The 26,820-nt window shown below is 36.9% G+C and overlaps 1 protein-coding gene across 1 annotated transcript in view; it reads right to left on the reverse strand.

Annotated features, from left to right (window-relative positions):
• Positions 1-421: 421 nt before the first annotated feature.
• The window catches only part of FNBP1L (formin binding protein 1 like), a 58,022-nt gene continuing 31,623 nt past the window's right edge, over positions 422-26,820 (reverse strand). Inside the window, exons 3-14 of the mRNA XM_035896104.1 lie at positions 19,431-19,484; positions 17,762-17,909; positions 17,306-17,368; positions 15,781-15,885; positions 15,120-15,248; positions 12,896-13,042; positions 11,892-12,095; positions 3,085-3,194; positions 2,356-2,488; positions 1,796-1,890; positions 1,146-1,294; positions 422-762 (exon numbers count right to left, since the gene is read on the reverse strand). Of these exons, the coding sequence (XP_035751997.1) occupies positions 584-762; positions 1,146-1,294; positions 1,796-1,890; positions 2,356-2,488; positions 3,085-3,194; positions 11,892-12,095; positions 12,896-13,042; positions 15,120-15,248; positions 15,781-15,885; positions 17,306-17,368; positions 17,762-17,909; positions 19,431-19,484 (1,516 nt within the window). The 3' untranslated portion in view covers positions 422-583. The remainder of the gene's footprint in view (positions 763-1,145; positions 1,295-1,795; positions 1,891-2,355; positions 2,489-3,084; positions 3,195-11,891; positions 12,096-12,895; positions 13,043-15,119; positions 15,249-15,780; positions 15,886-17,305; positions 17,369-17,761; positions 17,910-19,430; positions 19,485-26,820) is intronic.

A 26,820-nucleotide genomic window follows, 5' to 3' on the forward strand; every position in this document is an offset into this window, starting at 1 on the left:
AAAAGGAAGGAGAGAGGCAGGTCAGTGGACTTTCTGTCCTTCTTAATCATACTGTTTTTTCCTGAGTATTTTTGTTGAGCTTTCAGAATCAGAAAACATTTTCCTGTTTAAGAAGTGAAAGCTGCCAAGTATTTGCTAAGGAAGGAAATTAATAATTTTCAGTAACTGAGGTCAGTTAGTTATTAGAGGAAAAACCCTCTGTTTTAAGCATATAGTTAAGTCATAACAGTGGAAACAGTAAATCTTAAGAGATCTTTAAGTAGTTTTTCATTTCTCTATAAAATCAAAGTGTTTCTGTAGAAAAAGCAGCAATCCCGGTCTTTCTCGGTTTAATAGCTAAATTGGATTTAGTGCTTTGTAAAGCAGGAGCACTAGATCAGTTAAAGCAGAAGACGTTGGTCAAAATTACAGACCAGTGTAAGATGCATAATTTAATGTGGCCATCTCTGAACAAAGCTGTAGAAAACTCACATTGCAAACAACAGACCATTGCTGACCTCTGATACTCTAATGCTTTCCACGGACCTGTGTACCTTACTAATTTTCCCCAGGGAATGCGCAACTGAAAGCTGCCAGTTTACTGTTAGATATAGGTTACTGCACCTTTGCTGTTTTTCTCTAGCGTTACATCTATATATGATGTTGGCACATAGCCTTCCTCTCCATTATGTCTTCGAGCTCTTGTCCACCCATCTCCTTTGTCCTCCTCAATAATGTACAAAATTTCCCCTTCTTTCATTGCTAGAGTGCCTTCATTATGACCTGGGAAAACAAGAGGCAAAGAAGTCTCAATGTTCAGACAGAATTTCAAGTCATCTTTTTCCCAGGGCATAGTTTCCAGATTATATATAAACAGGAAGAACCAAAAATCTGTGCAAGAGAACATATGGTCAAACAGGCTTACAGACAAAAACCCAGTCCAATTTGTAAAGCTGAATATTTGCCACTAGCTGTGCTAATATTTATCTTAGAACAGCACAAAAGCACTGCTCATGAATTAAACTGATATTTCCACTGATCTTATAAGCAACTAGTTGCTCACACAGTTAATTAATTCAAATCATTTCCACCTGTCTTCTCCGTAACAAATAATCCATGCCTTACAGTCAAGTTGCCTTACGGTCAAGGACTGTTGTTAACCTTACCGTCAAACGGATATATCGCCTTGCAGTGTCCTATAGCGGGTAAGGGATCATCGTCTTCAAACTCATCATCAAACTCATTTGGATGTGCATGTTGCTGAGGTGGGCCTCGAACTTCCTGATTTGCATCATCCGTGTAACTCCCTTCGGGGCTATAATGCAAGGATTGGAGCGTGAGGACTCCGAAGAGCTCTTAGCTCTAAAACGCAGAACATTTGTGCGCCGCAGAAAGGGGCAGACCGTGGGTAGCGCTCTGGGAACGCCTGTTAGGAGCTTTTCTATTTACTGCTGAAGGTGATTTTCTGAAAGACGGATCTAACAAAGGCTTGGGCTGAGTCCTGGTACAAAACCAAACATAAATTTGACATACCTGTCTCTACACAAGATGGAAAACTGGGGAGCCTCATGCAATGGAATAGATCGCTTTAAAAGGCACTGCTATTTAATGAGTAGGTGTTTTAATTAGACTCGCTATTTTTTTATGTCACAATAATGACATGAAGTGACCTCAAGAATTCAGAACCAGTAAGATCTTCCTTTAGAAGGACATAAATGTTCAGAGGATCAATAACAACCATCACCTACTCTTAACTCTCAGAGAGATGTATGGATTCTAGCGTAAGGTATAAAAGCGGAAGAGATAGAATAGTGACCTCTCTCTGCCCTGTGTTACGAGGTGGTTGATATCACTGCTGTGCCGCCTGTCGCTTCTGGCTGCTACTTTACCTTCAACTTCAGAGAGCCAGGCCTTGGGGAAAAAAAGACAAATATCGGTGTCAAAGAAAACTTGGTTCTAAACCAGCAAATACCATTTGACAAACGCGTGTAACCGCATACGTTTACTTGTCAGTACACAGCCACACAGCGACCGCCTTCACACGTGAAGTCTCATGATTACTGCCCATAAAGCATGAACCTATCCCTCACGCTTAGCCTATACCCCATAGTAGTCTTAAGGAAAAAAATAATCACAGGAATTTCAGAATAACTGATTAATAAGAAATTCTTCTAAATTGTTTACGTCTTTAATAACGTACATCCTTATTCTAGCTAGATGAACATACTTGAAAATACGGCACCCCACCAAAAAAATGTATCAGGAGAGCTTTCATAAATTGAGTGTTTTTTCTGGGCGCTCTATTTATAACCTGTAAAGCAAACCACAATTTTACCCCTAATTTACATTTTCCAAGGAATTGTTTTAGAGTCTAACCTCATTCTTGTGTATTTCCATCCGAAGACGGTCCATGTTGCTCATAGTCTCAGTTAATTTTGGTTGCAAACTGCCTGGATCACCCATCTGGGGATTTTTTTCATAAACGTCCTTCATCTTGATGAGGGCATCTCTAAAAACATGCAAAACCCAACAATAATTATAAAGTTATGTACCATCAGTACCAATTCATTAAAGCTAACGTTCACGTGTACGAGATCCTGACCTGTGATTAGATGCTAAGCACAGACATGAGGAACTCCTGCTCCCCACACACCCAAAATCCTTTTGCCTTTCTGTCACCATAGCGCTTCACCTTTACTTGTGTCGCACACAAGGACTCCAACGCTCAACTCTTCTTAGCCAGTCTCAATCCTGTTTCCCATATTCTTTGTTACACACCGTTTCCTAAATATTAATAATGTTCTTTTCTTAATGCACTACATTGCTGCTCTCTTGCTCAACAGACCTACGCACTGATTTTTTTTTTTTAATTTTTTTTTTTTTAATGCAAGCTTTTAGATCCAGTGTTTCCTATGGAACATGAGGATCAAAGCATGTATTGCAGTACAGCAGAAGCGAGCCATGCTAACAGAACCTACACACAATAAACCATCAACTAAAAAGTGCTTTGCAATAGCTCTGCTAGCTTCTGAGCGCTGTTGGCTTAGGTAGAGGACTTCACAAGAAGCAGAGAGACCATGACAAAACTCCAAAAAATGCACTCACTTTTGGTCTGTTTCCTTCTGTAGTTCTCTGTTGAGTTCATCGATTCTCTGTTGCAGTTTCTTGCGTCTTTGTTCTGGAGGGAGATGGCTGAAGTCTTCCAGTGCAGGGCCCTGCAAGTAGAAATACTGCTAAACAAATAAGGCGCGCGTGTCTGGCAGCTGAACTGACATACCCACACACGAACAGTGCTCACTGGAAGCAGGATGGACCTTCTTAAAAACCCTTACTTGACACACAGCTCTATAAAGGACCGCAAGAGAGTAAATGCACGTTCTTGCTGCCAGATCGTAGTCATTCATTCAAGGTTCTTTCTGCCTTCTGTAACAGTTGGCTCACAGACATAACTCAAAACTTTAATTATTTTTCTGAAAAGCGGAGCCACGTACCTCCTATTACCTCCACTGCACTTAAAGCAGATTTAGAAAGGACAGAATTAACTACTACAGGGTCATTTCAGTCAGACAAAAATCTAAGATGTGTATATAGTAATACCATGTATATAATTGATTCTTTCTGTGGAATATGTGTCCTGGGGTGATTTGGATGTTCTCAAAAGAAAAATACTGTATTTGGGATCTTCATTCCAAAGTACTATTACAGTTCTCTTCTGGAAGTTCAGCAATCTTGCTAGGAAATGTATTCAAACTTACAACGTTCTGATGCATTTTACCTCAAGTAAAACTAGTTCTTAGAGCACAGGAAAAGCCTTTATAACATCAAAATTATGACTAAAATTTGTTAATCTGAATCAAAACTTGCACCAATATTCCAAGTCACCTTTTTCCTTATTAAAAAAAAAAAAATGTTTCAGGGAGGGAAAAAACCTCCTGCTTTCCAAACTTTTTTTTTTTTTTAAAAAAAAAAAAAAAGGAACAAACCAGAACTTAAGACCACCTGTTGTTATGAGCCCAGACCTGCAAAGGTGTGACTGCAAACTTGTGCCGAGATTATGAACAGGATGGAAGGACTTGGGGATGAAAAGCATGGGAAGAAAGTTTTTACGTTATCTTGTGAGGTTGTTGTGAAAACTCTTCCCTTCAGGGTGACAGACACCGCCAGTGTTAAGAAGGAAACACGGTACACATCTTAGTAACAGAAAGTTAAGTTACATTATTTGTGTCCTAGCTGCCCAAGGCAATTGGTTTTAGCACAAGAAACACACTTGCCATTACAGTGACCCTCCCTGGAGGCAAACCGAACTGGACAGCATTTCTCTTTTCAAGAAACTCGAGAGAAACTCGTCCGTCAAGATTTTGACACAAGCAGCCTTAGGCTCAGGTGCCAAGTTTCTAATCCCCGCTCTTAAGACCTTCTTGCCCCTTTAACTTCTTCGTTCTTTTGCACTTGTAAAATCATAATCTCGCTGCTTTTTAGGAAGGGAATTCAAGACAGCATAAAAGGAGGGAAATTAAGACATGATGTTTCCAAAATAAAGCAGAAGTGTTTCTCTCTGGAGGACAAAAAATAATTCAAATGCTTTCAGGTGCTTTTACACACTACCAAGAAACAAAAAGACAATCACATCGGCTATCATTCTTCCTTACAGGTCACTTAAATCCAGAGTATCCCACAGCAATAATCAGAACGGGGGTCTTGCTGGGAATTTTTACTTATTTATTCTGCAAAACAACAATACTGATTAAGGTGTGGGTTTCATTTAATGTAACAGATTTCTAATATTCTACCTCAAGTAAAACTAGTTCTTAGAGCACAGGAAAAGCCTTTATAACATCAAAATTATGACTAAAATTTGTTAATCTGAATCAAAACTTGCACCAATATTCCAAGTCACCTTTTTCCTTATTAAAAAAAAAAAAATGTTTCAGGGAGGGAAAAAACCTCCTGCTTTCCAAACTTTTTTTTTTTTTTAAAAAAAAAAAAAAGGAACAAACCAGAACTTAAGACCACCTGTTGTTATGAGCCCAGACCTGCAAAGGTGTGACTGCAAACTTGTGCCGAGATTATGAACAGGATGGAAGGACTTGGGGATGAAAAGCATGGGAAGAAAGTTTTTACGTTATCTTGTGAGGTTGTTGTGAAAACTCTTCCCTTCAGGGTGACAGACACCGCCAGTGTTAAGAAGGAAACACGGTACACATCTTAGTAACAGAAAGTTAAGTTACATTATTTGTGTCCTAGCTGCCCAAGGCAATTGGTTTTAGCACAAGAAACACACTTGCCATTACAGTGACCCTCCCTGGAGGCAAACCGAACTGGACAGCATTTCTCTTTTCAAGAAACTCGAGAGAAACTCGTCCGTCAAGATTTTGACACAAGCAGCCTTAGGCTCAGGTGCCAAGTTTCTAATCCCCGCTCTTAAGACCTTCTTGCCCCTTTAACTTCTTCGTTCTTTTGCACTTGTAAAATCATAATCTCGCTGCTTTTTAGGAAGGGAATTCAAGACAGCATAAAAGGAGGGAAATTAAGACATGATGTTTCCAAAATAAAGCAGAAGTGTTTCTCTCTGGAGGACAAAAAATAATTCAAATGCTTTCAGGTGCTTTTACACACTACCAAGAAACAAAAAGACAATCACATCGGCTATCATTCTTCCTTACAGGTCACTTAAATCCAGAGTATCCCACAGCAATAATCAGAACGGGGGTCTTGCTGGGAATTTTTACTTATTTATTCTGCAAAACAACAATACTGATTAAGGTGTGGGTTTCATTTAATGTAACAGATTTCTAATATTCCTAAGCTTAAAGGCTCATTCCCCTGCAATTTTTTGGTTAAAATCAAAGGTGTGAGTTTTGCAGTATTCAATTTCTCCTTCACGCAAGTTCTGTAATCTTTTCATATACCTATTTTATGCTGCTTTAACAATTTTTCTGACAAAAAGAGAAATCACCAATTATTTCCACCAAGACCAACTTGTGAGTACTGGTCAACCCTGAAATTCCAAAGTCACAGATTTAGTTGCAGCCAGATCACAAACCTAATTATCTTACATTAAGCATGGATGATTAAGAAGACTGTGTATATGAGTGGAAAATCTGAAGATGTATTTCAGCACCTGACTTAAAGCAGTTATGGTATGGAAACACTTTCAAAAGATTACTTTCATGCTATCTTAGCAGAAGTACAGCAGACAGATCAGCACACGGGCTTACCATCTTCACCGACCACTGCCCAAGTTCATTTGAAAACAGAAAGAAACGGGAAATTATTCACATGCAACGACCAGTTACAAAAATGATTAATGCCTAAAAATGTATCTTTAAAATATTACTTAAGGATTAAAACTTTAATTTATAAAAAAAATACATTTTTCTCCGAGCACAAGAAAAGCAAAATACAATAATCAGAAATGCACTTCTGCTTTAGGAATTACTGACTGAAAAACTACTAGGTGATAATGGATAGTGTAACCTATGGAATTCTAATACACAACTTCATTAAACTACTTTTGAAATTAAATTTTTTGAGTAATATGCTAAAAAACTTCTATTGTAGGAGAAGAAACAAACACACAGCCAACATTGCACAAAACAGCAGAATTTGATGATGATGAAGGACTGGTCAGCCATATGCAAATAAATTGTTAATTATAGCTAACAATCCACTACCATCACTTCTAAAAACGTAATTTTTACAATCTATTTATTATCACAGTAGAACTACAATAAACAACGATCTTTTTCTAGTTTAGAAGTTTGTAATTTTACTTTCCGAGAACAGCATTTGGGTCATTGCTGCTCTCCTAGAAAAGTTTTGGTCCAGATAAAAATAAAGACATTTGAAGAGTAAAGACTTTATCCTTGGAGAAAGCAAATAAAATGGGATACCAGGTGCAGTATCTTGGGTTTAAATTCACAGCATTTTGAAGATCTACCAGGGTTTCAATGACTTTGGATAACCCCCTTCCAGAGAAACACCGAGCAACTTAGAAGACAGGTCTATCTCTGACATCATTTATGACCATCAGCAATTGTTAAGGCTGTTAATTGGGGGACACACACAAAATTAGGATTTCTAGCAATGAGGAAAGTAAAGCACCTTAACAAACGATGCTTTGGTAAAAACCTCAATAAAGTCCAAAGGTGTAAAATGGCTACAGAATAAACTTCTTGTTCCCTTTAGGAAGAGTCTTCCAAGAAAACACGAGTTAAGGTTTACGTATCACTGTTGATGATGCATCTGTTTATGCATCAAGTGGCACCAAGCAGAAGACCCCTCATAAGCACTATCTAGAAACGTTAATATTTCAAAGGATAGTAAGCAGCGTGTAATAGCAGTACTGATAAAGCACGTTACAGGTGCTTAAGGGCTTTTCTCCTGTAACCTATTCTACAGCTACTGCTTGCTGCTTTTGCTATACATTGCGATAGGAAAATCTCATGCATGAAGCACAGAGGCAGGGCAGTCTGGTTTTCTGATCTCCAGTGCCTGGAGTGAAATCTTGTATGGGGCACATTAAACAAAGTAACTGGTATGCTTGCTGTCGGATATATGTCAGCTCACAGACAACTCTGGGTAGAAGCAGAAGCAAATTAAATACCACTTGGTAGTTCTGCATGTCAGTACCACTTGGACATCATTTTCCAGGGACAAAACTGTGGAAAACACCATCATGTACTAGGAACTACCGAGCACTAAATCAAGATATATTATAAAGGTAAGACTGATCAATGAGATAAAAAGATCTATTAGAATTACAGTATACATTTAAGTTGAAAAGGCATTCCATATGTCTGCTAAAATGCTTGCAAAGCATTTCGCAATATATAAATGTTAATCCTGAAGATTTACAGATATTAACTATTTGATAGTGTAGGACATTTGAGTTAATCCACGTTTGTAGGATATTAGTGATCAATGAATTGTAGGAATTAAAAAAAAAAAACCTAAATAAAAATATTATTTCCTCCTCCATTAGCATTCTGTAGTTGTTAGGAGATGATCTTTTGCTTCAGTAAGACATTCTAGAACTACTGGTATGACAAGGTGTTGATTTGTGAGCCAGGAGTCAATAAGTTTAGTGACCAACAAAAAGGAGGCGTAATCAAGACCTGTGCCATTTCAGCAACTATCTAATCCAGTTAGTAACTCACTGAGGACTAAAAAAGGAACATTATCTCCACGACCAGAACAAATTATGCTACAAGTGACTCAGAAGGGTCATAAATACTTAAGAGGACCATAAGAATTTTCTAAAAAATGGTGGTGGTAGAAAGGGTATTTCTAAGATATCTGGGGGCCTGAAGTAGGATGCTACAACATGACTTAAAGAAGGTAAGTTTTAAGTGTAACTCATTATTAATTTCAGAATGACAGCACAGAGCCTCTAAATCATAACTTTACTGCAATATAACATTGTTGTACTTTGATCGCCACATTACGTCAACAGTAGTCAACCACTCTTGATGCACATGAGACAGCAAGTCAATATTTTTTTCAAAGATCAGAAAATCATGAATTATATATAGTTAAATGCATCCAATTATCTCATTATTTGGATCAATAAAGATCATAAAACGTACATAAACTGGGCAGCCTATGCTTCACTGACGTAACAGGAAAGTGCCAGTACATTTATCACTAGTACTATAAATGTTGCTAGGAAACCACTTAACGTTTCCCTTCTGTTGTCTTCCAAACCAATTCCATTTGCAGAATATGCCACTATAAATTAGGAAATTAATTGATAAATCTCTGAAGGTGGCATTTGGTAGTAATTTTTCAATAATTTTATCGAAAAGAACCTTGCACAAACCAGAACAATTTATTAATCAGAAAATGCATTAAAATTGCAATGTTTCAAAAATCAGTATTTTGAAATCTGCAAGCACCACGTGCTATAGCATTTGACGTATAAAAGAAACAAAATTTCTCCCTTCTTAGTTCCATGTGTCCTAATCAACCACTGTTATTCCGATTACAAGTCAGCAAATAAGACATCTCATCTGTCAGATGTTTTCCGTGGTGACTATATACCCAATGATAAATTACTGCAAAAATGTGTTACATGATGGTAGGAAAAACATTTGTGAATGTGAACAACAATGAAGAAAGGTATCAAATGCATGCTGAGCACCCTCTTTATAACACCTTTCTTTTAGGCACAAGTATTTGGAATGCGATAAAGAGTATTTCTGTTTTATTTTTAACCTGGTGGTAACTTCTGCATAATATGAAACAAAGTACCCTAACAGTGACCTTATGGCTGAAGCGTTACTTTTAACAAAGCAAGCCTTATAATGAGGGTGAAAAGCATTAGAAAAGCCACACCACAAACACACTGTTCATAGCCCATCATGCATTTCCACTTGTTATCAAACTTACCCCTCTTTTGAGGCTTCTGAAAGAAGGAATTCTGGGCTTCCCTGTTTTTATGTCACTCATGCAATAATGCACTGGTTCAATGGAGAATATGGGATACTGGGACCCATTAGGAGTACTGGATGTGTATAAACTAGTAGGGGTTAGGGGTGGGGATTGTGGCTAATGTGGAAATAAAGAAAGCAATAAATAAGCCAAATGTTCAAAGTAATTTTAAAATGAAAATTCTGTCTTACAAAAATAAAATTTCCATCCAACACAGAAACAGCTTGAAACCTTTGAGACACATTTACACTGTAACTGTTAAAAGGTTTCTGTCATGAATTAATCTTCAGAGCTACAGGCTGGTGCAGAGAATAAAGGAATATTCAAAAAAGCTTTAGTCTCAACATTTCCACAAGATCCAAACAAGATCCTGAAGCTGCCTGTCTCTTTCCTTAAAACAGGAAGCACTGCTTTTCCAAACTTTGTTTCCTCCTGTATTTTGATGTACCCTACTAGGTAAGCTAAAATAGAAATACTAGGTACAGCTATGGAGAATGACTAAAACAAGAAGTACACTCAAATCGCTGTAGTCAAGCTGGGCTGACACAATGGCTGCGGGGCATTCCGAGTACCATCATGGAAATTCCTCCACTTTCTTCTCCCCCTTTTTTCAAATTGCTTCTCTCATTTTTTGTCTCTCACACCTCTGCTGCTTTTTCCCAGTTTGATTTTTCTGTACTAGTTCCTCTGCTGCACAACTCATTCCCTTTCTTTGACGACATCAAAAATAGGTAAATGCGTATCTGGTAGTCAAGACCAGACAGTTTCAGCTAAATGAAGGCCCAAATGCCACCATGAATACCCCAGCTACAATAAATAAGCCTATTTTTATATTACCTAATTTAAGAATATCTTTTAAAACCTGTAAATAGTATTTGGAATTAAGTATCTATCTCCTGATAAGTATTTTGCTCCCAGCTGCTGTTTTGTAGAATGCCTCTCCATCCTCCCCAAAAACAGGTGAAAAAAAAAAAAAAGGGCCATGGTCTTCCATTTCTTCCAGTTCCTTAAGGAAGAGATGCATGTAGTATGTATACACGTATGTATATCTGTGATTCCATGCAGGAAACAGCAAGGCTGACTCTCTGAATGCTACATACAAACCGAACGAACTTGGGAGAAGAGTAAGGAAAGTCCTGTCGGCTTCCTTCAGCTGTCATCATCCTAAGGAATTTCTTATAACTACAGTAATGCCAAGGTCCAGACTGAGAACCGATGCAGATTTTCATAGCTTCCCTCTCCAAAATTCTCAGAAAGGTGTCTTCTTCTCAAACTGGTAATCATGGCCTCATTTCAGAACAGGCTGAATCTCACCCACCTCTGCAGCCAAATGCAGTAAAGTATGCTAATGCATTGATGCATTTAAACTATTACCAATCATTAATTATACTGCATGAAAAGCAAACAATCAGTTTTCATTTTAACACACAGCTGCAGTTACATAATACACTGAGGAGGGAACAAATAATCGGCTATATCTTTTCTTTCTGTAAGGATCTGCTTTCTTGGAATACTATCAAGTGGAAAATAAAACCTACCACTAACAAGCTCTAAGGATAGTTTCCTATAATAAATGGGAGAAGCTGACTTGGAGCATTAAAACAACCTCATAGAAATTTGTGAGAATCGTTAAAATGACTCACTGATATGCTCCCATACTAAATAAAGAGCTAGCATAAAATTTAAATATGTATATGCTTCATTAGACATTTATATAGCTAATGCATGTATTGATAATCTTTTTTGTTGATCCATGAAGGCATCTTGCACAGAAAGCATTAACTGAAACTCATATAATAATACAAGAAAGGAGCATTTTCTCCACTTTCAATTTTTTTTTTTTGAGCATAGGAATATTTTTACATATTTCATAGTAATATTTCTTCTGGGACATTTACCTGTACGGAGCTTCAGCAGTATGTTTTATCAATGAGGTATCATAAATTTTAATGTTTTCAGAAAAACCTCAGAAGTTTTCAAAACTAGCAGCAGGTGTAATAAAAATCTATATAACACTCCTACATATAAACATCTACAAAACGTGACTTCTAGAAGGGGGTTGCTTTTTGTAGTCTAAAAGAGAGATCTGAAGTCTGCCCAATTCCAAAGCGTACTCCCCCTCCCCTTATTTTTACATTCACAATTAAAACCTTTTCTATGCAATTGCAGAAAATCTTTATGGAAACTTAGAAGCGTTGCAGAAATGGGAAGCTGTTTTATCAAATAACTATTAAAAACATTCCCAGCCACAAATCTGAAGAACAGAATAGAAGAGAAACTGGAAAACTTCCCCCAGTAAGAACTTCCGTTTTTAATATGAGAAGTATCCAACCCTATTCAAACCTTCAGATCTCCTTACACGTATTTTAAAAGACAGTGGCAGGCAAGGGGAAGGTTATTTTAAGATAAATAAATTGCTGCTTCCATGCACTCTACATCTTCGCATTTTAATTTTCCCAATAGTATTTCTTAATTGTTACCTTTGGCTTCTTTCCAAATAGCCACAGCTTTCCTTTAGCCTTGCCCACTGTAGTTTTTGAATCGATTCTCATTCCTTCCTGCTTTGGTGTACTGATGGTCCCATCAGAGATAGTTCTGTAAATATTCTGACTGTAATCTTCAAATGGAAAATCTCCAGGAGGTTCAAAACCGGATTTGAAGCAGTCTATCACTAGTTGAGAGTCCTAAACATAGGACATTAAGGAGTTTAAAAAGCAAAACAAGCAAACCCATCAAGAACCAGAGAGAGAAAAACACATAGGCATAAATTTTCCCTTTAATTGCAGAGATGCACAGATGGGAAAGTGAGAGCGAGCTCAAATGCATGCTTTTGGATAGATCAAGTTAAGATAACGTCTGTTCCTTTTTTCTCAGTGGTGTTACCATGAGTGTAAATCAAAGCATATCCTGCTATTCAGAATCCAGCAAATACTCCCCAAGGGTTATCACAAATTTATAACAGGACATGCTTTAGGGCCAAGCTACTACCCCACCTTCTAATCCTTCAACGTTAGCACTGAAATGAAGATAACACTAAGAAACGAGACGTAATAAGGTGTAATAGGGAAGAACCCATATTAGAAGGAATAAGGAAGAAGCATCAATAGCTGCAATCAAACAGGACATAGAACGATACTTTGTTAACCGAACACCCTGTATGCGATTTAATGCTACATACTGGAGAAAATACCGACCCTGTTGGTATCCCAGGATGTTTCAGGATAACTGAAACAACATATCCAAAATCACACGCAGTGAGAAAGTGACAAAGATCTTCAGATCACAAGAAAGAAAGAAAACAGGAAAGGAACAGACACCAAAAGTGGAAGTAGGCTAAAACTGAAGTCACAACACTTTTCAAGCAGACAAGTATTTGACAACAGAAAGATAAACGTAGAGGATAAGTCCGTCTTTCCCCTCTCCACAGCTTCAGTATCAGTTAAATTGCTCATGCACATTTAGAAAGTCACTCAATTCTACTTACTCTATGTTCATCAACTGATTTTGCTGCAAGGATCATCCCTTCTAAACATTTAGAGATAATCGGAATAACCTTGCGCTCAGAGTCAGCAAAGCCTTTGTAACATTCACTAAGTTTGATAGTCCTCCTTTCATCCATTTCTTGAAGTTGCTGCAAGCACAAAGATAAAATAAAGCTTTTATTTGCAGATTCCCCCCCCGATCCTGACATATGCAGTTACTGTGGTCACCACAGCGTAGTACAGAATTTCTGTGTTTTCCCAGTATTTTTATTTGCTTAACAAAACAGAACTTAGTTAATTTAAAAAATAAGTCCTTTCAGACATAGGCTTAGAATGCCCAGAACAGTAATTACGAAGAGTTGGTACTCTTGATTTTTAAAAATCATGTAAAGGACTGGACTTTCTTTTCCTTATTCTTTTTTTAAAGCACGTGTGCAGTGTCTACAGCCACCTGTTTAGTTTAAAATATTTGTTTCATGCAAAAATGAAAACTACAGTAAAGAAATTCTACTGGTTTTTACATCTCCTCACTCTCTCCTTCTAGTTCCAAATTATTTCTCTCTGGCGAGAAGTATCTCTATCTTGCTTTTATTTTTATACTTTCTAATAAATACCAACAATTAAAAAATAGGAAAAAATTAGAAATGTTAAAATTGTATGCTGTTTAGACATGCTCTCTGATTTGAAATACAAACCATTTCCTTTAGAAGTGTGCAAGAAAATAAAGACAAGAATACCATTACATAAGATTTGTAATAAAAGTCTGCTGGAACACAACAAAAAGAACAAATTAAAGAGAAATACCTAATTGAAGATGGGGAAAAAAAACAAAACCGAAAAGCAATAGTACATACATGAATCAAAAGCAGCATAAGAAGTTGCATCTTTCCTGTATCTACTCTAACAAAGGCAGATGTCTCAAAGAGCATCCAATTTCATCTCTCCCAAACAAAGCAACAACCTCATCATGCTAAATCCCTCTCCCAAGGCTTTCCCACAGAATATTACCAAATACTTGCAAGGAAATAATAAAAATGTAGTCCCAAGAGAAAGTAGGACTAAGGCCTTTCTGTTCTTACTGGAGATTTCAAAAGACATAAGTAATATCTTACAATGTAACGGGTTTTAACCCTAGAGAAATAAAGGCAATAAACCAAAACTCTGGTCCAAGCTACAAACAAAAATGATCAAACTGTTTCTCCTGGGGCTTGACTGCAATTCCTCCACCGGTGTGCTAATGTCAGACCTACTGTAGTGCTGCTTAAGAGTTAAAACATTAGAAAATTCCTTAATAAGCCAAGGCAATTTTCTCCTGTGAATCCTAGACCTTCTAATAAGTATTTTTTTAAAAAATATGAACTCCCTTGCACTTCTGGAAAATATCAAGCGTTCTTAAGTTGGTACACCTTCAAATAAAGTTGGTATTTTTTTACTTTCCATTTCCTGACTCCATGTCTCAGAATCAGCTTCTACAGTCGCAGCATTCTCCCGAATGGCTGAACGTACAAGCCAATACACTTCTGAACTCTCCCTCACCTGATGCCCAATTACTTTACTTTAAACTAGTTTTGCAAAGTCTCTCTGGTTTTGAAAGAATCTTTAAAAAAAAAAAAAAATCTTAATAGTTACATTAAAGCACCTTGAGAAATCCCCTTTTTTAGATGCAAAGTATTGATCTAATTTGACCTTTTTTATTATTTTAGAGAGTTCTGTGTTTTGCTAGTAATATTGAGGAAGCAAAGACCAACTGGGGGGGGAAGCTACTTCTGCCTCCAATCCACCCATTGTTATACCTGTAGATGAGATACATTAAACCACAGCGACCATTAGCTGTATGCTTTCCTTCATCTCTGCCACAGTCAAAGCATTCTCACACACAAACTGTCAAGAGAACCAGCCATCAAACCTTATTAGAATGTTTTAAATGTTTGCTCTCACCCAGATGTCTCAAGTGTTTATTTTGCCATACCTCTTCAGCAATACTTAAACAAAGATTGTATATAAAATATAAAATCTTCATAGAAAATGCAACAGAATATTTTCATTAAAAGTCTAAGCATAATCACTGTAAGCAGTAAGTCTCATGATAAAATGCAGGCTGTATCAAGACTATGCTAATTTCTTAATAAAATTATCCACTAAAATCCCCAAAATAAAAGTTTTGATTTTTAAAATCTACTCCTCCCTTTAAAGAACAGACATACTTTCTCTGTTAATTATTTTTACCTTATAAATCTGAGGAATGACAATGTAGTAGTGTTTGTGCTGTTCCCCATTAAAATTCTGTAGTTGTGCAGCATATTCATTTTTGTTTTCATCAGCCATATGTGTGCGCAGGTTTAATTGTTGCTTAGCCTAGTAGGAAAGTGTTATCAATTCAAACATGTCATGTGCTTTTCAATGACACACAGCATTATTTTAATTTATTTTACCAACTATGCAGAAACACTAATCACAAGTCATCAAAACTAACATCCTTATAAGTGAAAAAAACATGAGACCTCATACATACTGGCAGTCTACAGACCTAATTTGTTATATAGAGAGTGCAACGATCGTTTTAGCTCATCATTTAAATGCGTATCTTAAAAAACATAAAAGTGACTGAACATATATACCACAAGGTACCAAATACCAGTAGGCCTGCCTGCTTAAGGAAGGTAGTCATCATCTCAACAGCATCATCTCGAGACTAATGAAGCATACTCCCTTCTCTGGGCTGTCTTATATTTTACTGTAACTTTTATTTTACACATAATAAACTTTGATTTTGCACATAATAAGCAAGCATATTTTGTACATGCAGAGGATGTTATTCCAGTACTGATGACAAACATGCAAATATTTTTATAATAGAGAGTAAAGGAAGAAATGGCACCGCTCTTACCTTCTCAACATCAGCTTTTGTCGCATTAGTGTCGTTGTCCAGTCTTTCGTAGCTTTGCTGTGCCTTCTCTGCCTCTCTGCATTCTCTCTCAAATTTCTTTTTGCTCTACACAAACCACAAGCTTACTGCTTCAACAGCCACTATCCCACTTTGGTTTTGTACAGTAATTTTGAATTCTAAATATCAAAGCTTCCATTTAAATATCTTAAATTCACTTAGTACCTTTAAATAAATGCATTGTTCTCACAGCAACCAAGTCTCAGAAATTTTCAACTTTTCTATTTAAAACTTATTTCCTTGAAGTACCAGCAAGGAAACAACTGTAATTATGCTATAAAATATCAGATAGCCAAAATACAAAATAACCTATTACAAAGATCCGCAGTTAATTGTAAACAGACGAGTCTACTTTCTAGCCTGACTTCAATAACCTAAATAAAAGTCAGAGGACAGAAAGCTTAACCCTAGACTTGTATGAGTAAAATTTTCAACTTCCCTTCTTCAGTGATCAATATTAATTGAATAAATTAAATTATCTTGAAGGTAGTCTGAAGGATTTATCTACATTACAAGATCTTAGCATACCCATCCATTATCATCAGTATTTCTATCAACTGGTGTAGCTGTAAGCAGCACAGACAACAGTATTCAGCGGTGTTCAATATGTCCGACTGTTGTCAAGACAACTGCTGTACGAAAAACTGCTGCAGCTCAAGAGACAAACTGGTAACAGAGAGCGTGTGAGCACTGCTCTCCTGCTTCAGTGCAAAGTCAGGCAACTGAGGTTAACGTGTCCCTTAAAGGCTGTACGCATTTAAAAGACTGACTTTGCACTCAAAGATACAATAAATCTTTGATCAAAGATAAATTTCTAACACACAAATCCAGCAGAGTATCGGAACACATCTTGAACACACTTGGTTGAATTTTGTATTTTCTCATCTTAAAAAGCATGTCTCAAAAACAAGGAGCTTACAGTCTGTTCTACAGAAATTAATTTCCTGCATTCTCCATTAAAAACTAAGTCTACCTCCTGAAAGTGTAATAATCTATAGTGGTATTCTTGAATAGACCTCATGTAACAAGCCCTCAAACTCAAGTCAAACACAGTGACTTAAGATTTCATCTTCATATAAATAAGTTGTTATTAATTACTCTCTAAACAAAAAGTAGCCCGTGGAGAAGCAACCAAAAAAGCCTGCACCCATGTTAAAAACGGATTCCTTTACGCTGGATAAAAGCCAAGGCTTCACTCAAACTCAATCTGTTAAAAACAGATTCCTTTACGCTGCATAAAAGCCAAGGCTTCACTCAAACATCCACACAGAAGCTGTTTACAAGAGATTTTTTTTAAGTAGGGAACTGCAAATACATTGAACTGTATTTTGGATGTTACCAAGTCTGATATGGACATTCAGCAATATAGCTAAACATTAAAGTCTAAACAAGCAAGATGACAACAGTTCCATTCACAGACTGTGTATTATTAAGTTTGATAGGAAAAAACTCCAAAACACAAACTCACATTATCCATCTGTTTCCAGCACATGTCCAGATACTGTTGAGCCTTTCGCCCTTCCTGAAGATGCTAAAAACACCACGAAGAAGTTTACTTTACATACCTTTTTAGTACTATTACCATTAGTTAGTCCCTGCTCTAGTTGACACACTATGATGTGCATTATCTCCCAAGGGTTACCAGTACTGGTTGGAAGACATTACTAATCATATAGGAAGAGTACCGCAGATGAAAATTACACTGGCAAAAATGTTCCTAGTAAGCACTATCTCCCAAGACCTTAATTTTTAAGTGGAATAACTGCAGTAAACCAGTACATCAGAGTAACTTTAAATAGGTGTTTTAGAAGTGTATTACGAAACCTAATTATTGCCAAGTTCATGAAATCGGGTAAACAAATACATTCATTAAAAGCCATATCCATTTTTATATCCGATTATCAAATCAAAATATAGAAATTACCATTTTTCTCTCTGTTTTTAGATCATGGGAATATCTCATCAGTTCTCCATACACTCTGTGTCCCATTTCTTCTGCAACGACTTCTCGTTGTCCTGCATAGTCATTCAACTCATTAAGGATGTTAAAAAAGGCAATACACGAAGTAAACCTGACAGAAAGCACACACACACAAACATACACATACAAAAAGTGAGACAGTTTTTTTAAATTGAGTTCTTTTAGTATAGTCTGTACTCCTGATTAAATAAAAAAAAAAAAAATCACAAATATTTTACAATAGACCTTATATTAATTGAATTATAGTAGAAATGCACGTTGGGAAAGCCTACATTAAGCCTAGCAGGTACCATACGTTGCAACGTCTCTTCAAATACATTTTATAGGAATACGGATTTTTGTGGATGGAAAAGAAAGAAGAAGAATACTACCTGGAAAGCCCTGTAGTATAGTGGTATCTCCTAAGCTGCCAACTGAGAGGCCTGAGCTTGGGAACGGATACATACGTCCCTAGGCTCGGAGGCTGAACTTGCTGCAGAGATGATGTGCTTGGTAGTCTTGAGGGTGGAACATGCCAATCGTACCACTCCTATGCATCCCGATGGATGATCTACAGAACAAGTTTGCTGTCAGCTCTGGAGACAGCTGCCTGTTTGCCTGCCCACCTCTTGGCTGGAAGTAAGGTGCCACTATGGCTGGCACTAAAAAGGGGGAAGAGGAGGGGCAAAGGGTAGAAAGTGTGTGTGGAAGGGAAGAAAGGAAAAAAAAAAAGGCACCACATTAAAATATACATCTTTCTCTTTTTTAACTGTGGAATACTGCCATCTCCATAGGTTTGGCTCTGGGGAATTCAAGTGCCACGCTACCACTAGAAATCCCATTCCCTGTGGTCCAGGATCTTTAAATAGTCGAAAGACTTAGAGGAAATCCTAGTGTGAATTCTCGGCACTCTGTGCACAGCATGTGCTCCGGCTGCAACCTGAAACTTGCCCACTTTCTTTCATTCATAAGTTATCCCTAAAGAAAAAAAGTATTGTGTTCTTCTAAATAAATAAAAAAATGGCTATGGTCATGGACAGCAAAACAGCCACCTCTCTGATAAGTAACATAAAGTTGTTTAGCACAAATTGCTCCTCTACAGTTAGACTTTCACTTACTTTGTCTCCAGAGCCAAAGCAAGTCAGCAGTTTAAGAACTCTTCTTGCCAAAATCATGATAGTTTTGTGTACACTCAAGTCTCCATATACAAACATATAGCTACATTTGTATTGCCATACAGAAGCACTGAAAAAACTCCACTGAACTAAGCAAAAAACTAAGGACACATAATTGATTTTCTATTATTTTTTTATACTAGACTGTACATAGCATACTAAACTCCTGCCTTCAAACCTTCAGCTAGCTAAAGACTGACTTGGAATGGAGCAAGTACAACCTGCCCTGTTTCCTACCACAAATACTGATAGAAGTAAACTCAGGTTTCATGCTTAAGAATTACAGCCGAACTATAAGAAGCCAAGCAGAATTCTTTTCTTGTTTTAGCCAATTAAATAGTTTATCTTAAAAAAAAAAAAAAAAAAAAAAAAAAAAAAAAGAAAAAAAGTCCATAAAGGGAGAGAGCATACTGTAGTCCTCATTTCTTATACATAGAACTTGAAATGCACATTTTTACCTGGGTTCCTCATCTTTGGGTGAACGTTTAGGACAGTACTTCTTAACCAGATTTCTATTAAGGAAAAATGAAAAAAAGATGCTATTTTAGAGTCTCTTTTGACAAGAGAAGACAGACACACGGAAAACTGCATGAACAAAAGGAACAAATCTATTCCCTCTGTTGGGTCCTTTAGATAACACAAGGCAGAAATCTATGGAATTTTCAAACTTTTAAGTCACTTTGACCTAGAACAATGTATTTGTAAGTACTTTAAAACCTCTATTGCACAGTGACTAGACATAAAATAATGAGTTCTTTATTTAACATCCTTTTCACAGATGCAAAAGAATGTAGCAGACAAGAAAAAAAAGCAAACGTATCGTCACTGTGTAACATACAGATAGAGCACACTGTATGCTATACCCACGAGCACAAAACTCCATGCCTGAATTAAGCTTTGAGTGTACCTTCAGGTTGAAGGTTTGAACCACAGTTACCTTCAATAAAGGTATTTCCAGAACAGAAGAGTCAACATCGCTTTTCAGGAAAGATGGTATCTTTTGCCCTACCACCAGTGTTGTAAATACCAGTTTTTTTAGAAACCGAGAAAATCGCTAAAAGACTATCCATGGGACCAGCACTTTACACAGTATCACAGCGCAATTTCCGAGAACACCGATATGAACTCATTTGCTTATCATACAATGCAGAAACAGCACCTTAAGAAACATACAAACCACATCACCTACTCTATACTAGAGCATAAATAACACAGGCATACACTGCTTACACCACCAACCACAGAATATTTGCAGTTACGTGTATTGGTACAAATATCCCAAATTCTGTGATGGAACATGAAATAAAGCCACACAATTTTACAGACAGGAGGGATAAGAGGAGGGAATGTCCAATGATTTTTTTAAATTCTTATCTTCCTGTACGTCAACCTTTGCTTTAAATTTCGGAGTACACATTTTTTCCAGCACAGCATTCTGCCTTGTCTTACAATATTGTTTTTCTGACAGAAATGAGGTCTTTTAAGAATCTTGAAATCCAAAAGGATACATGTTGTCAGTCTTGGGGGGGAGGGGAATAATTTCCTTCTCATTTTTAGTAGCTGGACGTTCATACCTTCAATTGGTTGCATTTTTTATTCCAGCAATTTTCAAAATTGTCAGGTTTTTCCACAAAACAGAAAAATTGAAATTATAACTCCACTACAGTTATTTTACATTCCCTGTGAGTTTGTCATTTTACAGCAAATAAAGAATCCTTTTTTGTACGCAAGAAAGACAGGTAAGACACAGGATTTTTCTCAAATTGCTTACCCTCAACCTTTGTGCTTTTTGAGATCAAAGAGGTGAAACATCTCAGTTGGTGTGTATTTTTAAAAGCAGCAAACAGTATTTAAAGAGAGATCTACTACTCAAATTGAATAGACCAGTATTTAAATACCAACACCCACCCTCAAGAAAATTCTCATATTTTCCAAACATGAGAACCACTTCATTGAAATTTTGCTAGCACTGTTTGAACTGTGGACCAGATTGCCTGTTATGATCTCTCTCATTTAAACTATCAAAGTAATATTTTAAAGTGTAAATTAACATCTCAGCAGAAGATATTGCATGTCAATTATTTGCTTTATAACCCACAAATGGAAGCAACACAATGCTGGCAGGTTTTTTTTCCCCCATATACCTTCCATTTAAGACAAAAAGGCCAAACAAGAAAGGCAGCACACACAACGGAATCATTTTGTTGAAGAGGCAATGTTTGCCTTGAGCTTGTCAGGGAGGGCTTCTCGAAGCACACTCCTGAGGTGGACCTGGATTATGCAAAGAATGCTTCTGCTCTTTAACTGGTATGGAACAGACTTCATGCAAACTTCTGTATTTTGTAAAGAGATTATATTTTGTAATGAAACTATTTTACGCATCCACCCAAAGAAGAAATTAAGTATAAAGCTGCTTTAACAGTTGTCTTTTAATTGCCCTCTGGATAGAGTTCTTCCATCTGCCTGTCCAGTAGTAATTGAGACAACTGGCCATTCACTTCTTAGACTAATTATTTATATAGCCCGAAACAGCTTCCCCAAAAGCAGCAAAGTGGACTACAAAAAGGAACGTACACCCCCAACGCTACAGAAAAAAGGAGAGAAGGAATAAGAGAACATTCTGTGAAACAAAATCTTGCATGCACTTTCTGTACCTCATTCCCACTGTCCGGGTGTAACTTCGGTTGTTACAAACTACGAACTACCTTATCATTAAAACAAAGGTGCTAATCCTGCTTTCATCTAAAATAACCTCATGCCATTTCTCAAATCAATTTATTTGGAAGTTGTCTTACCTCTATGGTACAAGGGTACAAGTAGTGAGACTATGTTCAGTCATGAAAATATATACCAAAATATGAGCAGGGCATCGGTGTGGAAATAGCAAGCTTAGACCCTTTGTCTCTTTCCATACCCTCAGAGACTACAACCGGAAAGAACAACCATAAGATAGTCAAGTCCTTTTTACATCAGTAAGAAATATTGATTCTAAGAAATAGAATAAACACTGACTTTTTTAAAAGTATCTACAGATTTTATACAAACTTTCTCGCTGAAGTTAAAACAAGAATCTCTTCTTGCTATCACCAGGTAGGTAGGGATTAAATGCAGACACTTTGATTGGAAAATGCATAAACCCAAGAAAAAGAATAATCATCTTCGCTAAGTAACTTTCCAATGGTTCGTTTCCCCTTACATTTCTGCTTTGCTCCTCAGTGCTTATTAACGAATGGGAAACTCCTAAAATTCCCCATATTATTATCCAGAAGGTGAAATGCATAACAACATACGATGCTGTAGCTAAGCAACCACACACTCGCCTTTTCAAGGGAAGATTTTCAGAGGTGTTAAAAATGAGAAAAGAAACCACTTACTAAAAACCATACAGTTTAAAGTGGCAGGAGAGAAGGGTGACAAATGCAGATTATCTACAAGTATGCTGACTTCTGGTTTCATTTTTTAATGCAACTGTTTACTATTTTTAGGAAGACAAAAACATTATATAATCCTTTCTCCTAATAAAAGTCAGTTTAATTGCGAAAACTCATCTACCTTAGGATCACAGGAACATACAGTTTTGAGATGCTGTGTGATCAGGATTGAAGGTTCAGTAAAGGCACAAGGTACAACAATCAATAAATACAAAACAACGAGCAGAGGCAAAATTTAAAGTTCCAAAAAAAAAAAAAAAAAGCCAGTGCTCATGTCAACAATGACACATAAATGGCTTTTCCAAGAAGTGAACACCAACACTTAGAAAAAAACAGAGAAATTAGATTTAAGTCTTTGAAAAAACACAGGTTGACAAGCAGCTAGCATGAGTGTGGATCTGAGGAGCGAAGCATTACTTCTAAGAGGAGCCGGTTGACACTTCAAGGGGGCATAACATTCTTCGACATTTTTGTCTAAATGTGTGTCTAATCCTCAGGATCCAAATACGGATCTCTACTCATTTAGAAAACTGCAGAAGTAATTGCAGACCATCTGAACTAAACCAAATCCATAGGACAAATTGCTCTGTACTTCCTTAGAAAAGTGTAGACTGATGACGCTTTAATCCTCTCTGGAAGTACAATTTAGACGACTTCTACCACACTCAGTCTTACAGCCATCCGGAAGTGGATTTCGTACAGGACTAACCACATCCAATTGTGCTGCTCCTGTAATTTTATCAACCTCTTTTCTCAGTACAAATTGGTTTCAGGTCAACACCACTGAGATAGCAGATTGGACTATATTACTGATTTTTAAGAGAAGTACCACCTCAGTCACGTAGCCAGAAGTTTCAAAAAGCATCCTAGTTAAGAAATTAAAATTATTTATGGTCCTGTACATAAAACATCTACGTAAAATTTTACAGACATTTGTACAAATAAAAACTAAGTTTTCTTCAGTCAATTAATATAGAACATAAAGAATGGGAGCATGAATATGGTAGAATTTGTGCTAAGGTAGCTCAGGAACTGTGGCATCTCCTTATTCTAAACCTCTACAGCCTCTACATCATATTTTAAAAGTGAGCCCGGGAACAAACTTTGAAATCTGTTTTCGTAAGTTACTTAAAAAAATAACAGTAAGTACTTAAAGACATTTCATATTTATATGTAAAATAATACTTTCCATAGGGTTCTGATGGCTTCACTGATCGCGTATCAGTATTACGGACTGGATGAAAATGATGACAAGGACCTGTATTTAGTAACATGTAATCAGAAAAAGTTCTAACTGAAGAGATGAATCTTAAAAAATTGTAATTGGAATTTGACTTTACAAAAGCTGAATATCCTTGGAACTATTAAGAATTCATATGTTTTGGCTTGCAGAAACATCACTATAAAAAAAAAACCTGCCACATCCATATTCGGATAATAACCAACAGCGTAAATTCTCAGCTCCAATCAAAGGAAAAGATATTTGAGAAATGAACACATATGGTGCTAATTTCTGTCCCCAAATTCACATTTGAGCTTACACCCATTTTAAATGTTTCCAAGATTCTGCATACAAAAATGCGGTAACTGTGTCTCAATTTGACTAGACATATGCATACATTAATATTGTATTTCAAAAAAACCTCACTCATACACAATAGTTTGCAGAAGGAACATGAAAAATACATTTGCTCAGATTAACTAGACATCTCCAGAGATCACAACGTACAATTTTAAAGGGAAACACTCAAATAGTTCAAGAACAATCATCGCTATGTTCTTTAAACTGACAATAGAGAAGCTGATTGAATTCAGAAATCTTATTCCGCATGGTAGTTTCACCTATAACTGCAGGTCTAACTTGTATTACTGCCTAACTTCACAGCAAGTAGAACTCCTCTGCCTTCTCAAGTGTCATAATGCTGCAGACAGAACAAAAAGGGAGTGAACCTCCAGAATTATTTTGTGTGCGGTGATGTGGAAGTAAACAAACCAGACCTTCACCTCACCCCTTTTAAGCAACAATGCTGATCAAAAACAACATCTGAGAATTCAATTACGAAATTCAGCCAAGAGCCCAGTAATTTAGCACATACTAAATCTGCTTTTTTCCAAGTATAAAATAAGAACAAATTAAACAGGCATGTAATTAAAACAAATTCTGTTAATCTACAATGTATATTGCAATATGTTTGTCCCGATTCACCTCCCTGTAACTCAGTAACAACCTGTAATAACCTTCACAAGCCTTGAGGTACCACAATGTGTTATTTAAGACCTAAGCTACACAAAACGTAAGATTTTCCTATAAGTTAGCTCAAAAAAATGAAATTATAGTTGCTTTTTTTTTTTTTTCCTCTCTCCAGAACAAAGTATATTGCAGACCAAGACAAGACAAGCTCCAGACAGGTTTTTTTTTTTCTCTTCAGACATCTGACGATTCCTCAGTGGTTTCAATTTTTCTTATACTTTTTCTCAGTATCAAGAACTGCCTATCAAAGAATAGCAAGGAATGACCTGCAACCTAAAAAGCAGCATTTGGACAGGATTCTCACAAGTTATCATTTTTGGACTTACTCAGCAACCACAAACTGCAATAACTGCATACAGTAAGCATATAGTGAGGTCTCTCGAACAGTTCCTCATATGCTGTACATGCATCACCCCTCATCTCCTAGAAGACTCGGAACAGCTGCTGCACCTGGGAAAATCTCATGACTAAGCTGTGACAGCATACAAAATAAAATGTTACCACAATGCAAGGGTATACACAAAGTGAATATGAATTTCTGCCAGGACACAGACGCTAGTTTGTGAAAACTTATGAAAAAGTCGCTTAAGATTTCATCCTTGGGTTTAAGTCTATAAAATCCATCAACAATCCCAAGAGAATGTTCACCACCCACACTGAAACCAAGACAGAAAAAACTTCCACTGTACATCATGAGCATTATCTCCCTCATTAAACTTGTTTTTTCTTGGTCTCCCCTCCAAGTACTAAGAGAGCTGTAGAACTACCAAGAGGTGACGACCCATAGTACTATTCATACAGCTACTGAACAAGGGCATAATACACCTCAGTTATGAAGTTTGTTATGAAGAGATCCTCAACACTCTATTTTTCAGATTGTATTTCATTACAAAAGGAAAAAATTATGATAAACTAGAATTTTCTGTCAGAAATATTAATATCTATATCACAGGCCATATGCTGCCAGCATTAAAATTCATCAGAACCACAGTCCATCCCCAAGATCTTCTCTCTCACAACTTCTAAGGAGCAAGCTGTAGGATGGCTAACTCTTCTGGAGGTGAAAATTTTGTTGATCTCAATCTCCCCTGGGGCCTCATGACTGTATTACATGGTTAAAAACAGCGAGTGTCCTCAAAAGCCATGATGGCTGAAATCAAGTTGTTATCACAAGACAGTTCACTACTAACAATCAATTCTCCCCCAAGGAATATACAGGCAAGAATATCGAAGAGTAGCTTCATGAACTGGTCTACTGGCAGAAAGTCAGTCACCCTCTCGTGTGCGTGCTGTCCAGATCCTTGTTGGCAGCAGGCAGGAAGTGCGTGCATGCACTGTACAACACGTGCAGCAAGACCTGTGCTTCCCAAAACTGTCATACTTACTGCACATGGACAGTCAGGCAAGGGGTATTCAACGTAACTCTTCCAGCTTTGAAAGACACTTTGAGAACAATCAATAGTTTTACCCAAAAGAGTAAAATGCTGAACAGAGATGATTTCCTATTTTTAGTCAAATCCTGAAGTAATAATGTGGTGTCTCACCTTGCTAGCTGTGGAATGAATCTTTAAGTATAAATTAAGCAAAATTACATTTGTTCATACTATTTAAGGAAAAAACCTGGATAGATCTGTGCAAACAAAACACATTTCCATTTTTAAACAGACAACTGAAAACAAATCAAAACTGGGCTGTGAACTGGTGCTGGTGCATGCTTCGAACTTTCCTTTACCTCCTGAAGTTCTTCCATGCCAGCTTTGGAAAAGTGGTATTTATTTCCTTCCTTTTAAGAAAAAAAATTCCTTCAGTAAAGTAATGGGGTATTACGGTTAGGTGAATATACACAACAGGAACAAAAGAAACTGATAAAGAAATCAAAAAGGAAATGAGCAGCTGAGACAGAGAACATTCATACCCTCGGCTGTGAACCTCATTACTGCATTTATGAGGAAGGACTCCTCAACTCTGTATCTGGTGACAATCTAGTTTGCCAACGACGAGATGATGGAAGACACCACAGGAGAGAAGCTGCTATCAGTTTCAGTCTGACAAGGGCTAGGCAGCAGCTTCAGCTGAATCCCCAAAGGAATTAAAGACAGCAAAGATTATGGTGAAGGCCAAGTTCACAGGAGTGTCTTATTTCAAATCTTGTTCTTCAAGCACTGT

This window comes from Egretta garzetta, unplaced genomic scaffold, assembly GCF_000687185.1.
Source record: "Egretta garzetta isolate BGI_Z169 unplaced genomic scaffold, ASM68718v1 scaffold706, whole genome shotgun sequence".
NCBI lineage: Eukaryota > Metazoa > Chordata > Aves > Pelecaniformes > Ardeidae > Egretta > Egretta garzetta.